This window comes from Artibeus jamaicensis, unplaced genomic scaffold (assembly GCF_021234435.1).
Source record: "Artibeus jamaicensis isolate MK-2021 breed Jamaican fruit bat unplaced genomic scaffold, CSHL_Jam_final contig_1998, whole genome shotgun sequence".
NCBI lineage: Eukaryota > Metazoa > Chordata > Mammalia > Chiroptera > Phyllostomidae > Artibeus > Artibeus jamaicensis.
The window spans coordinates 24,529,259-24,544,511 of record NW_026521407.1 but is presented as its reverse complement, the minus strand read 5'-3'; the positions used below and the strand labels follow the sequence as shown (position 1 = coordinate 24,544,511).

General features: G+C 36.3%; 2 protein-coding genes across 10 annotated transcripts in view; one reads left to right on the top strand and one right to left on the bottom strand.

Moving 5' to 3' along the window:
* NF1 (neurofibromin 1) overlaps positions 1-15,253 on the top strand; it is a 234,233-nt gene that overhangs the window by 162,356 nt on the left and 56,624 nt on the right. The window lies entirely within an intron of this gene.
* Positions 4,881-13,411, bottom strand: EVI2B (ecotropic viral integration site 2B). Of its 2 annotated transcripts, none has more exons than XM_037146806.2 (2): positions 10,439-10,500; positions 4,881-6,570 (listed from the first exon to the last, which is right to left on the bottom strand). In XM_037146806.2, exon 2 carries the CDS (start codon positions 6,545-6,547, stop codon positions 5,201-5,203), a length of 1,347 nt encoding a protein of 448 aa, XP_037002701.2. In that variant the 5' UTR covers positions 6,548-6,570; positions 10,439-10,500; the 3' UTR covers positions 4,881-5,200. The 2 variants fall into 2 exon arrangements, with proteins under 2 accessions (XP_037002701.2, XP_037002700.2); XM_037146805.2 differs by lacking the exon at positions 10,439-10,500 and adding an exon at positions 13,322-13,411 and having other exon boundaries at positions 4,882-6,570.

Genomic DNA, 15,253 nt, shown 5'->3' with positions numbered 1-15,253 from the left:
GGAACAACTGTCCCATGTCAATCAACAGTTTGGAAACCCAATCAGATTACCTTTATTTCTTAAGTTGATAACATTTGTTGTGCTTAAGACTAAAAGTATTATAATTACTTTTGGTAATATAGTTGGTTCTTCAGACTGAATTTCCTGCTGAAAACAGCTAAGAGTTCTGAATAAAGTTTTTTAAAAGTGTGGAAAAACTGACAAGATAGAAATTGTTAGGTCACACTCCAGGTAGATCAGTTTCTTCTCCTACCTCCTCACCCCTTTTCTCTCCGTGTTGCCAAAACTCAAGTTATTTGTTCTCTAGAATGTTCCTTATCTCAATTTATCTGTTTTCTTTCTTGTAAAGTGTTGACTTCTTTCTCTATTCCCCATATTCCCTATAAATAGTTCCTAACAGCATTAATATAATTACTTGTTTGTATTATCCTAAAATAGTTTCAAAATAATACCAGTATTGCTACAATTAGATTATAGACTACTGAATAATGTTAAAAATTTCTGTGCAGCTCTGTTTGTTCTGAGAATATATTTCACCAAGGATGTATAGTCAGTTCTGTATTCTAATGCAACATGAAGTAATTATTTTCTTTATATTTTTATATCATCAACTTTACATAAGTAAAGTTAGGTTCATTTGTTTCAGATGTCATCAGTTTTTAGGGACTGCTTAAGTCAAAACTATACAACAAGGTGTATTCAGAGAAATCTTGCTTGTGTATTCCCTCCTCCCTCTTCTCTTCATACTCCTGTTAGAGACTATTTTTAGTTGTTCCTGATCTGTATTTCTTTTTTGCAAACATAAAAAAAGTATATGTGTATATGTTGATGTATTATATGTGCTTATCCCCTTATATAAAAGGTTGCCTACTAAATGTACTGTTACACATCTTGTTTTTTAATTTTTTAATATATCTGGAAGATCATTCCATATCAGTGCTAGGGATCTTTCTCATTCATTTTATGAACGAGATGCATAGTACCACCCTTGAGAGTACACCATGGTTTATTCAACCAGACCCCTACAATGGACATCTGAGTTGTTTCCAGGCTTTTGCTGTTATAAATAATGCCACAGTGAATACTCTTGCTCGTAAGTTATTTCCTTTTTTGCCCTATGAATCTTTGAAAAGATTTCTAGAAGTAGGACTGCTCTGTAAAAGGGTGAATTAATTTGGAATTTTTCTACTTATTACCTACTTCCTCTCTATAGACAATACCATTTTGTAGTCTAGTTCTGTAGACCCTCACTATAGACCTTGTTGTTGAACTTTGGATTTATGTCAATAAGCATAATAGTATCTCAGTGTAATTTTAAGTGTATCTCATTTATTATGAGGAAGGTTGTATATCTTTATGTAAGTTTTTAAGAATATTTAATTTTTTCTATTGTGTTGTGGGTCTTTCCTACCCTCCTCTGTATTAAGGAGGCTTTTTTAATTTCAGAGATAGTGGCCCTTTGACTTAAAGCTGTGGAGGTTTTTGTTTGTCATTTGTGTTTTGACTTTATTATGGTGACTTTATATGTTTGTTTGTGCCATTTAAAAGTTTTATATGATTGGAGTTTGCTTTTATTGCCTCTGGATTTTGAGTCTCAGCCAGGAAGGTTTTTTTCACTTCCAGTTTAAAAAGGACTCCACTTGTTTTCACCTATTAACTTAGATCATTTTATTTTTAATATTTAGATCTTTATTCATCTGGTGTTTATTCCAATGTAGCATGACATATAGATCCAGTTTTATTTTTTTCAAATATATATTCAATTGTCCCAGTACTTCCCCTCCCGCTTTGAGATTAGAGTCTATTTGGGGGCTCCCCATCTGTCCCATTGATCTGTTTGTCTAATGACCTTCCAGTACCACAGTGTTTTAGTTATAGGTGCCCAAATATTTTGCTACTTGACTTTTTTATCAGAACTGGGTGATAACAACAATTACAGGTCACCTCATCTCATGCATTGTATCCCCACTACCTACACTAAACAATACATATGTGATACATGTTTGTTGCAACAAATGAAGTACGTGCTCTTTGGTCTAAGTGTTAGTGAAAAGAGTGCTGAACGAGGAGTCAGGGAACAAATGCAGCATTTTTTTTAATCCTCACCCCAGGGCATGCTTACTGATTTTAGAGAGAGAGAAACATCAGTCGGTTGCCTCCTCTGTGTGCTCCAACTGGGGATCGAACCTGCAATCTTTTCGTGTATGGGATGGCGTTCCAAACAACTGAGACCCTGGCCGAGGCCAAACTTGGCTTTTGATACCACTTCCAAACCAGTCACTTGGTCTCTATGGGCCTGTTTTTTCAGCGGTTAACAAATAAAAGGGGTTCAGCTGGTTGGTTGTCAGGGTGGTTTCTGAACCTGGTTAATGCTGATCTGGTGAGAGCACCGCTGGGATGTGGTGTGTAATTCGGTCTGCGTTTAATGACCCTGTGCCTTGTCCTTTTGCCATATTCATGAAATAAACTTTCTCTTCTGGATCTTGGTTCTTTAATCTTTTCTGTAAGTTTTTCTTTGTTCCAAATTTTTTTCTCTCTTATATTTCTTTTATTAGCTTGCTAATTTTTTCTGCTGCTGATTAGGCAAGAATAACCACTGTTTGGCTGCTCTGCTTCCACTGACCTCAGCTGGGAAAAATTGCATGAAGTAAATAGGAATTATTTTCCCCTTGGCAGAGAATTTCTTAAGAATCAAAAAAACAAAAACCAGCTGCTAACAGTAGTCTGTTTTATTGTACAAAGAGCAGAAGGAGAATAGCTGCCTGTCGTGTTTGAAGAAATCAGCCAAGACCATGAACAGATTGGCTATTCTTAATTTATTTATGAGCCTTGGTATTTTCTTATATTTTTCCATACCCATCCTTCAAGAGGTCAGGAAAGAAGTTGACGAAAAAGAAGAGCAAAAGTATAGAAAGAGCCTGTCAGGGAGCAATTTATATGTAAAATGAGAAAGATTATGATGATTTAAGGCAAGTTTAAGCCGACCAAATATAAAAACATGTCTTACTGTAACAAGAATACTTAAAATTCAAAAGAATAATAGGAAATTCTTAAACTCCTGATTGCTGATAGGTAAAGTACCTTGAAAGTGCAAAGTTTGAAAAACACATGAAAGAAACTTTTTTAAAATTAATTAATTTATTTACTTTTAGAGGGGAAGGGAAGGAGAGAGGGAGAGAACTATCAATGTATGGTTGCCTCTCCTGCGTCTCCTGCCAGGAACTGGCCTGCAACCCAGGCATGTGCCCTGACTGGGAGTTGAACTGCAACCCTTTGGTTCACAGGCCCGTGCTCAATCCACCAGCCAGGGCTGAAAGAAACTTTTTTAACGTAGAAGACAGAGGAGAAACAACATAGTGTGGCAGTAAACATTATGCTTATTCAGGAAAAACAAGCAGCTCAAGGAAGTATTTCTGCAGATAAATAGTTTTAATGCTCAGTAAGGGATGGTTTAAAAGACTTAAAGAGAAACATTATATATGTAAATTTAATGTCCAAAAGCCTGCTAGTTTTTATTGAAGGTGGAGCTTACCATACTACACCATACTACACCATACTACACCATACTACAAATAAATACTATATTTTCTTCAGAAAACCCCAGAACTACTAGAGGTTCCAACTTCACCAATAAGGCACCACCCTTCATCCTAAGTGACTGCTTCCCACAGGAGTTGGGGGGGGCAGGGGGGAAGAACTCGGGCCTGTGAAGCAGCTGGCCCTGCCCCAGGCATCCTTCGAGGGCTCCACAGGCACAGGCCACGGAGCACTTGCCACCTCGACTTTGACAAAGAGCGGTGCGTCCCTACTCTGATAACTCAGATTCATCACTTGTCAGGTCATGGGTAAAAGATTAAATTCTGGGCCTTGGCCAGGTAGTTCAGTTGGTTAGAGCATCATCCCCAATATGCCAAGGTTGTGGGTTCAATTTTGGGTCAGGGCACACACAAGAAGCAACCAGTGAATGCATTAACAAGTGGAACAACAAATCAATGTTTCTCTCTCTGTGTCTCTCTCAAATCAATTTTTAAAAATGAAATTCTGCATAAGAAAGGTAGTTAAAGAATTTCTAGTGTTTAAAGTATGAGTTTCATGAAAGTTGAGAACCATCTGCATTTCAGTACAATCTGTTTTTCTTGGAGAAATCATCCAAATTTGAAATGAAGCCGTAGGAGGTTTTTTTTTATTTTATTTTTTTATTTTTCTTTGTAAGATTTCATGTTGTTTGGGTCCTTAAGGTGTCAAGAGGCTAGTTTCAAAACTTTGGCTCCTCTAATAAGACAGGAAAATGTCTCCATTTTATGGTGCTTGCTCATGTTTTTTTTTTAGAGTAAATTCCTCCAACTCAGCCCCCAATTTTGATATTTTAAAATGTTTTGCAAATGAAAACATATTTGAAAGCTAAAAGGAAATTTCTTTATTTCCTTTTATAAAATGCATGTCCCTGTTTACAAAATACATTTTAATCACTCATCCCTATGAATTTAGAATATTCATTAGAGGTAGTTTAATTTAAAACTAGGAGTTTTGTTTAAAACTTTGAGTATGACCCTGGCTGGTGCGGCTCAGTGGATTGAGTGCTGGCCTACAGACTAGGGGGTCACCAGTTCCATTCCCAGTCAGGGCACATGCCTGGGTTGTAGGCTAGGTCCTCAGTTGGTGCTGTGTGAGAGGCAACCACACATTGGTGTTTCTCTCTCTCTCTCTCTTCTCTCTTCTCTTTCTCCCTTCCCCTATCTCTGAAAAATAAATAAATAAAATCTTTTTTCAATAAATAAAACTTGGAGTATGTATTTAATTTTTCATTTCCTCCACCTCAGACTTTGAAATGGAAAAATAAAATTTTATTTATTCAAGGTAACTTGTTACATAGCTTTCCAGGAAAAAAAAATCTATTGAGTGATACTAAATATACATAGATTCCAAAGTGGTTAAGTTATTCACACATATACATACCATCCACATACGTAAAATATACTCTACATTAAAGTTAAGATGCTATAGCCAATAAATCACTGTTGTATTTAAAAAAAAATAAGTTTCACCATGCCAATGGGCTTTGAGCAGATTTTGGATAGCTCCTGAATAAAAATAAAAATTGGCTACCAGTTGCCATTTAATATATTTCATCATATGAAGACAAACAAAAGAGAGCCCTTTGAAAAAGATTGAAAGTCAGCTAAAAAGTAAGCGGTAATATCTATAATAGTTCTTCAGGTGGGGGTGGCAGGGATTCATTGAGATCTTGATCAGCATTAGGAAGAATCGAGATCTCCTGACATTGGATCTCATTGTTGGAATCTTCCAGGGTTTTCATAAAATCTTCCGGTGGTAGGGACAAGTTAGGTGAGTCAGGGGGAGGTGGAAATGACTGTTTGAACTCAGAATTATGTTCTTCACAAATTTGATCGACACGGTCCAGAGATGGGGGGATACTGGTGGGATCGTTGGGAACAGGTGATAAAATTGTCACTGCAGGTTTATCAGGTTGGTTTCCCTCCTCTCCTTCCAAATCGAGGAGTTGAGGAGGTGGTGGAGGCAGATCTACATCATCAGAAGAAGAAACAGCAGTGCCGATTGTTGACCCACCAGCACTCTCCTCCGATGTGCCATTGACTTGATCTTTCATTTTCTCTGTTTGGGAGTTGTTGGAATCTTCAATGTTTTCGCTTGATTCAAACAACTTAATTTCTAAGTCATCCGCTAAAAGTGTGTTTTTGTTTGGTCTCCAGGCCATAAGTGAAATAATTGATGTACGTTTTGTGGGTGCTTCATTTTCTCTGATGTTATCCAAACACATATCAGGGGTTTCACCATCAGCAAATGGAGACCTGCCTGCCCAATTTTGATCATTTAAAACTGGTTTTCTCAGGCATTTGCATAGTACAATCATGATTGTAGCTACCAGTAGAGAAACCAGAAATACACCAACTATTATGGCAGCTATGTAATTGTAATCAGTTTTACGTGGGGTTTGTGTGATTCTGGTATCTCCTGTGATGAATCCTGGTGTAATCCCAGGTGGCCTTTCATCATCTGGTGGCGTTGGTTTTATGAATGGAGTTTCCATAGTTGGTGGTACTGGTTTTGTAGAAGTGCCGACAGATGGAGGTTGTTGAGTGGAAGTAGAGACAAGTGGTTGCAGGTGCCTGGCAGAAGTACGGGCAAATGTTGATAGCTGTCTGCCAGAAGTGAACACAGGTTGTGCTGTTTGCTGGGAGGAGGTATTGGCCATTGGTGTTGCTTGCCCCGTGGTGTTATAGGCAAGTGTTTGTGCTGCAGGAGTTTGTCCAGCAGGAGTTTGTGCTGCTGGTTTTCCAGAAGCGGTAACTGCTGTTGGTTGTCCAGCAGAAACTTTGGCAGTTGGTGTTGGTTGACCCAAAGGATTCCCTGTTGGGTTTTGAGAATTAGCCAAGACATAGGACGCTGATGAGCTAAGTAAAGTAGACTGTGGTTGCTTCTCTGTTGTAATTGCTTTTATGGGTGAGAAAAATGTATTGTTCAGGTGTCCACAAAACAAGATGAAGATGAAATATTTGGGATCCATTTCAGATTGTTTCCTTTTTCCCACTGGTTTTATAATAAAAAAAAAGACAATTAGGTCTCATTTGATGTCTGGCATAAAGTAGGTAGCTACCTGATAAGTATTTATTATTTCTAATTTGGACTTGATATACTAAAAGCTAGCGTTGTAAATGACTCTTGAATATGCTGTAACTTATCAAACAGCATTTGAACCTTATAGACAGTGTTCTCTCTTAACTCTTTCAGAAGGTCTGTACTTGGCACTGCTGCCCCTCCAGCTTCATTACGTTACAGTCCTTCATTTCACAGCCATACTTCTCAAATGCACAGGCTCCGTGTATCGGTTCCATGTACTCTCTACTTTTTCCTCTTTAGGACTTGAGGTATATTGATCCTGCTGCCTTGAAGGACACCAGATACCATCTATTATTTTATCCAAAGATCTTTCCTTTCTCTTTTTCCCCTCTCTTGACCATATTTGATGCTACTGACTATTCCTTCACCACTTACTACTCAAAGAGTTCTTTGTAGTAGTCTTCCTTTCATATTAATCTCACTAGCTTCTGTTTTTCTCTTGCCTCCTAAATATTGGTACTTGTTATTCAGTCCTCATCTTTTCTATTTTTCTTTGATTCTGAATCTGTAAGATTTCAGTTCTCACCTTTATGCCAAAGCTCCCAAACCTATATATCCAGCCCAGATCTCCTTAACTCTAGTTCTATTTGTATGACTTCTTGGTGGATATTTCCATGTATACATCCTACTATCAACAAACTCAGCATTTAAAACAGAATTCAGCCCTGGCCAGCATGGCTCAGTTGGTCAGAGTATCGTCCCTTAAACTGAAAGGTTGTGAGTTTGATTCCCAGTTAGGGCACATGCCTAGGTTGCAGGTTTGGTCCCCAGTTGGAACGTGTATGAGATGCAACTGATTGATGTTTCTCTCTGACATCAGTGTTTCTCTTCCTCTCTCTCCCTACCTCTCTCTCTAAAATCAATAAGCATGTCCTTGGATGAGGATTAAAAACTAAAACAAAAATAACAGATTTCATTTTTGTCTCAAAACTGACTCTTCTCCCAACTTTTCTATTTTTAATAGTACTGCCTATATACATTTCTTATGCACAGAGTCTATCATATAAGTAATCTTTGCAATATCATTGGTGTTTAGTACTATATCTTTATGTTAGAACCTCATATTTTTTAAGGATTCTATTCAACTCAGAGTCTGCAGCACAGAGTCCTAAAGTAAGCTTCGAATCTGGATGGGTCTGTCTTACCAGATGGTCAAGCAGTCCCGCTTTTGCTTGACCACCATACACTTCATTTATTCATAAACATCATCTTGTGTCAGGCCCTGTTCTAGGTTTAGAAGATACAAAAAAGAGATTCCAGTTGTAGAAACAAAGTAGTAATAATGATAATGACAATAAATTGATGAGTTTGTTCATAAAGGTATGCAGGAGATACACAGAGGAACTAATCTAGTCAGGGAGGGCTTTAGGGAAAGTTTCTCAGCTGGAACTGAATCTTAAAAGGTCTGTAATTAAGCAAATAAAGTGCTCCAGCAAGGGGGACAACAGATAGGCCTGGGAACAGAAGGCATGTGTGTGTAAGTTAGGCACCTAGGGCTTCTAGTGGGAAATGGTAGATGCTCAAACATGAAGAGGTAGTTAAGCTCCAGTTCTGCTTCCGTCACCTAATTTCTTATCTAACCATGAGAACGAGTCACTTAATCTCTCCTTTTCTCAATAGTCTTATCTCTAAAGTAAGGAGCCATACTAATAACAGTTTTCAGCCCTGTGTGTATACTCTTGCTTCACACATCATTAAAGAGTGGTAACTGCTCAGTTATTTTTCTGCTGTAGGGAAAGGAAAATCCCGGTGTTAGATCCTGGTGTATGTGCTTAGAAACTATGGTTTTTCTGTGATTTGTAGGCCAGTCAGAGAGAGATCTGATGTTTTGTGCAAGGTACAATAAAAGGAAAAGAGGAGCTCCCTCACCTTTTGCAAATAGATTTTCAGTGTATGAGTTTTCTTTGCTTACTCTTCTGCTACTTGGTATACAATAATGACAGGTTACCCTATTTTATAGGGAAAAACATGTGATTTTTTTTCTTGTACATTCTATTTTCTCTAATACTTCAAGCTTAAATTTTAAAATATTTCTTCTTTAGCTGTGGCTGGTGTGGCTCAGTGTATTGAGTGCTGGCCTGTGAACTGAAGGGTCACTGGTTCAATTCCCAGTCAGGGCACATGCCTGGTTTGTGGAGCCATGTTCCCTGGTAGTGGGTGTACAAGAGGCAACTGATCGATGTATCACTCACATATCCATGTTTCTCTCCCTCTCTTTCTCCATCCCATCCCCTCTCTCTAGAAATAAATAAAAATCTTAAAAAATATATATTAAAAATACTACTTCTTTAAACTGTCCTGCACACTGCTGATGAATTAATCTTCTTAAAAGCACCTGTGATCAGGTTACTTCACAGTAACCTTGACAGTTCCCCATTGCTGTCAACAATTCTGAACTGAATTTTTTTCTTCCGGCTTGAAAACTGGTACCAATGCATATCTGTTGACTGAAACTTCTCATTCAGCTGAATGTACTTCTTACATACTTTGTTAACACACGCTTTATTTCCTGATCAGTCACTTCTAATTATGCTGTTTTTCACCTACTTAGAGTGTGTGCTTTTTTTTTTTTTCAGACCCATCCTTTTGCCTACTCTGACTGCCTGTACGAACCAGTCCTTATTAGCTTTCCGACCTCAGCTTTAAGACCCCTCAGAAACTACGGTCTCTGGGACTGGCCACGCCCAGAGAAATGAGTCATTCCCTGAGTTCCTCTAGTTGTGGTTGTCTCTGTGGTTCTTTAAATAACGCTTCGTGTATGTACTTCACTTATATACTTCCAGTCTTTTAAATAATTATGTTTATTTTGTATTACTTTTCACAATTTCTTTTTATTATCCTTACTTCCTCAACCAAGATTATAAAGAACCTTGAAGAAGGCAGAAAGGAACAAAGAAAAATACTCATCTAGAACATACTATGTGCTGTTCTATTCCAGGTGTTTTACATACTTTATTTCATTTAACCTTTAGATGACTATGTGAAAGATAGAAGAATTCTTAATTTACAGATAAAGAGACAAATTCAGATGTGTTCAGCAGTTTGCCCAGTATTCCATCTCCGTTAGTGGCAGACTGGTGGTTGTACCCAGGGTCATCTGATTGCAGAGCATATGCTCTTCCTGCTCCCCTAAACTGCATCATGTTTCTGTATTTTGATTCTTTTACAACAAGGGCCACATATGTTAGGGGCACAGTAAAGTTTGTTCCATTCTATTTCACTTTTTCAGTATTTATTTTCTTTCAGAATGTAAACAGAGAAGGTGAGATCCAAGTTATTAAATTTGTATTTTATCCGCTTTCCAAAAGGTTTAACAATGAAAAAATTAGAAACTCTTGGCATAAATATGGGGATTTGAATCACTTCTAGGTGGTTATCATTTCTCCACTTCCTACCTGCTATTCTTAGAGATTTCCATGCCACCTGCCAAGAAAAGGCCTCACCAACAAGTGTTACTCTTCAGAGTTGCCCTTTGGTTTTTAAAAAATGCCATTCAAAGCAATAGAAAGGTGGGCCATGAATTGTCTTCAGCCAAAAATGTTCTTTTGTGACTTTGCTTAAATTAAAAAAAAAAAGCCCACATGGTTCCTCTTCTCAATCAGCTAAAATAGGGGAGGTAGGGGTGGCATTAGGGAAGGAAAGAGCCCAAACAGGAACATAATTATGAATCCAGTTTAGTTTGTAAGATCAGGTTTGATAGGTTCATGTTAGTACATGATATTTTTTACTTATCATTTAAGCTTCGCAACCATATTAAAATCAAATTCTACTTTTTTACCTGTCTTCCCCCCTTTTTCATGCTTCAGTTAGTTGTCTACCCTCCTAGGGTCTGCTTCGTCAGAGTGCTTGAATCTGTGATAGATAGAATTCTACAGCAATTCAGAAAAGAGTTAGCAGGATTTTTAAAAAGAATAAATGGGGGTATAATAGTGAAGAAACTGACATTTTTCTAGCTCAGAGGCAGTGAGGCCATTGTTATAACCAGTGTGGAAATCTATTTAATGTATGTACAGCGTCCTGCGGAAGTAACGCCATTGAGTGTGGTTGGTATGATACGTGAATATCTCCCACGTGGTGGCCAACAAGTTGAACATTTCACCTAAAATGTCACATGGTGTGCTTGAGTGTGATATTGTTATATTACAGAATTACAAGCTTATGATTTTGCAAGAAAAGATTTTTTATTAGTAAAAAAGGGGTGTTATTTGTGCCAGACCCTGTATTATAAATATAAGTAAATCATGTATACCTAAAGTATCCACACAGTGGTGCTCCCTGTCGCTGTGTTTGTGGTACAAGGGAGCCAGCAGAGGGGCTGGCTTCCCAAGGTGAAGACTCGAATGACCCATCTTAAACTCACCCACTTTTCAATGCTCCCGTTAGTTGTCTCTCCCAGTCTGCTCTAAATATCCTTAAGATTCTCCCCCCCCCACACACACACACACTACCCAGAATTACACCTAATCATGCTAAAGAATCTAAGCACATTCTATATAGCATTTTTCTAGTGTGCTGCTCAGGCAAATCCTAAATATGTCTATTTTCATACAGTAATAATTTGCTCATTATTTTAGGTTGGCACTTCGAGTTTTAAATGTATGATTTTGGTCCTTGCTTTTCCTGAAATTTAAAATTTTTTTTAAATAATAAAAAATGTGAGTTGTTTTAACTCAGCAGGAATTACAGTAAAGCCGGAATTCCATATATTAGACATACACTCATAAATATAATGCATATGTACATAAATGGTACTGCATTTAAAATTAACACTGTTAAGCTGGGCATAATAAGAAATATGTTTTGTCTTTTCCAAGGAAACAGGGAGATTTGGAGAGCATACCCTAGACAAAAAGGCAAATGTAGGTAGCAGTATCAAAAATAGTATCTGAGTTTCAGTTAGTTTGATACAAGTTACAATATAAATATAACAGATTAAAAATTAGTATTAGTGTATCTCGAACTAGTGAAGTTAGGCCATAAGAGGAAAAAAACAGCAATGCTGTATCTTGAGGAAAACAGAAAGGGAAATTAACCTTGAACTGTGTTAATGATAAGAAATATTTGATAGCCATTTTCTATCAGTAATAATTTCCACCATTTCCTGAGTATTATCCCACTTTACTGAGCAAGGTGGTATTATCTGCATCTTGCAGAAAAGATACTAAGACAACAGAGAAGCCGGGTAATTTGCCAGAATGTCACAGCTCTAAGCCGTGGCACCACTACAGAAACCATGTCAGTCTTGTACCAGAGCCTTTCCTTCTAGGGCGTGCCCCTCTGTGCAGGCTGCACTGGCTCTCAGAGTAAAGCTATTAAATAGAAATGTTTCACGAAGAAGGGAGGTGCGAACTCTCTGGGAACAGATATGTAAGTGACTTTTGGAGGTAGCGTTTTGTAAAGGGTAGGAAAAGAACTACTAGGAAACCATTTTAGTCCTGTGATGCCATAAAAATAGTTATGGGAGTCTTGAATGATTAGCCTATAAACTGTCACATTTGATGTGATTTTTAAAAATTGGACATTAAAAATGGATTAGATTTATATTTAAATAAATTCATTAAACAAATTCAAACTTATTCAGAATTCATAATTTCCTTTTAAGTAGAATTGTATTGGAATTAGTTGAGAAACACAAGTACTATTAAACTCTAAATTTAGGACTGACCCTTTAAAAGTACATTGCCAAGTCTTGTGTAATATTTCTAACTTCTGTAGTAGTTATGGAGAAGAAATTCAAAGTGGACTTATATAAGGGAAAGTCATAAGTATTTATGAAACGTTGATATAGTTATCATTCACTATGAATTTATTATCCCCTGATATTACAAATCTATGTAAACTCTTGTGATTTTTATTTTGAAGATATTTACTTTGTAATTTCCCAGTTTATTCACTGAGTAGACACCTTTTAAGCCTATTAGCAATTTTCTGTTATTTACTCTGGGTGTTTTTTTCCTGTATCTATTTTATACTGTTTACCAAAGGCTCAGATAATGTGACATAAATATGTAGATGATATGAATATATACCTACATTTTATCATAACAGTTTTGTCTTAATGAATTTTAAAATGAGCCATGTTTTTTGGGTCATCACTGTTACTTAAATATAAAATTCTATTTGTATAAAAAATAAAGCACATATAATGATGGTAATCAAGTACCTCATCTAATCTCCCTTGGCTATTTTTAAAATTAAGTGAAGGTGACCATTTTTACTATGGCAACTAAAGGGGATTTAAAAATAAAGATAATTTAAATCTATGGATATATCATGAATAGGAAAATTATAGGAAGCAAATCAAAATTTTTAACAGTGGTATTTTGGGGTTGTAAGGTCAGTCCTATCTCATGGGTTCTAGTTTAATTTCTAGCCCTTAGCTTTATTGGCCATGGCTATAGTTTCTTTTAATTATGGAACTAAGGTTAACAAATCCAGGTGAAATTTTATACTACACAAACTTAGGTGAATTTTTTTTCTCCAAGCCAAGCTCAGCACTGAGTATTTTTTAATTCCATGCAACAAAAATCACAAAATCTGTTATAGACATCTTTAGACTACCAGAGTTTAAGTTTAAAGCATTAATATCATTTTAGTTTTAAATATATATTTTAAATAATATAAAGATCAAGCCAGATTGCCTCTGTGAAAGTTTTCTTACCTCAGCTGTTAACTTCTTTTGCAGGATGCTAACTTCTTGTTCTAACTGGACATTTTGGTGATTTGGCTAAGAAAGCAGAGGGTGGTTCAGTTTAGGTTTAAAATGGTCCTCTAGCGAGCTGAAATGGTTTCTGCTGAAAAAGAGGAAGTTTATCAATAGTTGGTTCCGGAAGTGCAACATGCCACAAAATGACTAAGAAATGACTTTAACAGAACTTATTTTGAAACACAATTTGGAGCTATATGATTTGAATGCTTTTAATTAATGTTTGTAAGTAAACACTTGAGGCTCTCTAGTAATGTGATTAGGTATATAATTTAAATATTTAGAGTAGAGCCCTAAAGAGCAAATTGTATTGTTCTGAGAAACTTGTCAGTTGGGCAATTACTCATAGTGAGATTTCTTTCCTAAGAAGTGAGTGAGGTGTTTATTCTGTTTATGTGTGACCTTAGGCAAGCTACTGTACTTTTGAAGCACTATTTCCTCCTCTGGAGGGACATTTTTCTTACTGAATCATTGGGAGGATTAAATAAGATAACATAACATCTACAACTGTCTCACACACAGTTGGTAGCAGGAAACATTGATGTTATTTTCTCTAACATAATTTAGGCAAAGCCCAGGTAAAAATATAATTCTTTTTTTGACCAAATACTTTGCTAAATGATTTTTTAGTTCAAGTCCACAACTCTTTGATTATCTACAAAGTAGGTACTTCTAAGTGGAAAAATTAATTTTGGAATTATCTTTTAAATAACTGAGCAAAGTATATTGAAGAGTATGAGTCAGTCTGAATAAAAATTTCTTTGGCCAAGTCACCTAGCCTCTTGCCTCATCTGAAAAATTGAGGTTATAATTTCTAATTTATATATTTATTATGGGATTAAATACATGTAAAGTGCCCAGCATAGCATGTGTTGTAGAAGCAAACAGTAATTATTAAATTGTGTTCTGCTTTTCCCTGGTCACTGAAGCAGAACACAGATTATTAAGATCCAGTTCTTAACTGCACGGGACTCATAACTTAGAACAAAAAAAAAGTTCTTTTTAAGAGTTGTACTATAAAGCATAACATACTTTAGCAAAGAAAGCAAAAGTACTATAAATGTTTAAAATTCCTAAATTAAGTGTGTGGTTTATAATTAACCCATGGGTAAAAAACAAAAATGCCTTTGTTCAAAAATAACCTTTAAAATTTGAACTCAAAACTTAACCTATCATTTTTTTAAATTGTTAAGTTTGGAAAAGAACTACTTTTGTTTATTCATGAGCTGTCATTGGATGGTGTCCTTCTGAAAGTGCAAGTTTAACAGCCAGGGAAGTGAGTGATGAATTTTCAGTGACCCTGCAGTAGAAGCTTTCTGGTGTTGTAAGAAAATATTTGACCTGTATGTTGAGTATGAAAGAAGTAGTTGCCTAGTTAATTTCTTATTTTTAAAAAGACACTAAATTATTTAGTTTTCTCTAAGTATTTATATGTGATACTTGATTCAAGGAGTGCTTTCTATTATCATTATTTATTCCAGTATACAATGTCAAATTTTTAATTTGTGCCAAACAGGGGCTCTGCCCAGTTTCATTTCCAGTCTAGTCCCTTTTACTGAAAAGATAGCCTCCTTTCTGTCACCATGCTCGGCATTGCTATTCTCTTGCTCCTTTTTTACTTTGTTGACGTTCAGATTATGTGGAATAATATGGTTATGATTTACTATTTAGAACATGAATATTTTGACAAATGGTACTAAATTGGTAATAAAATTGATGCTCTACTTTTTCTTCTCATTTTAAGATGTAACATAGCTCTTTGGGGACATGGAACTTATAAGAGGTTAATTTGATGACGAAGAGCAGTATCATCACCTAGGGAGTTACGCAGAAATCACCAGTGCCTGGAGCTCACCCCATTCTAATTGAATCAGGAGAAGGTGGGAG

Bases quoted from the DNA above. Each gene is read 5' to 3' on its own strand.
- EVI2B (XM_037146805.2), bottom strand. From the start codon at position 6,547: ATGGATCCCAAATATTTCATCTTCATCTTGTTTTGTGGACACCTGAAC.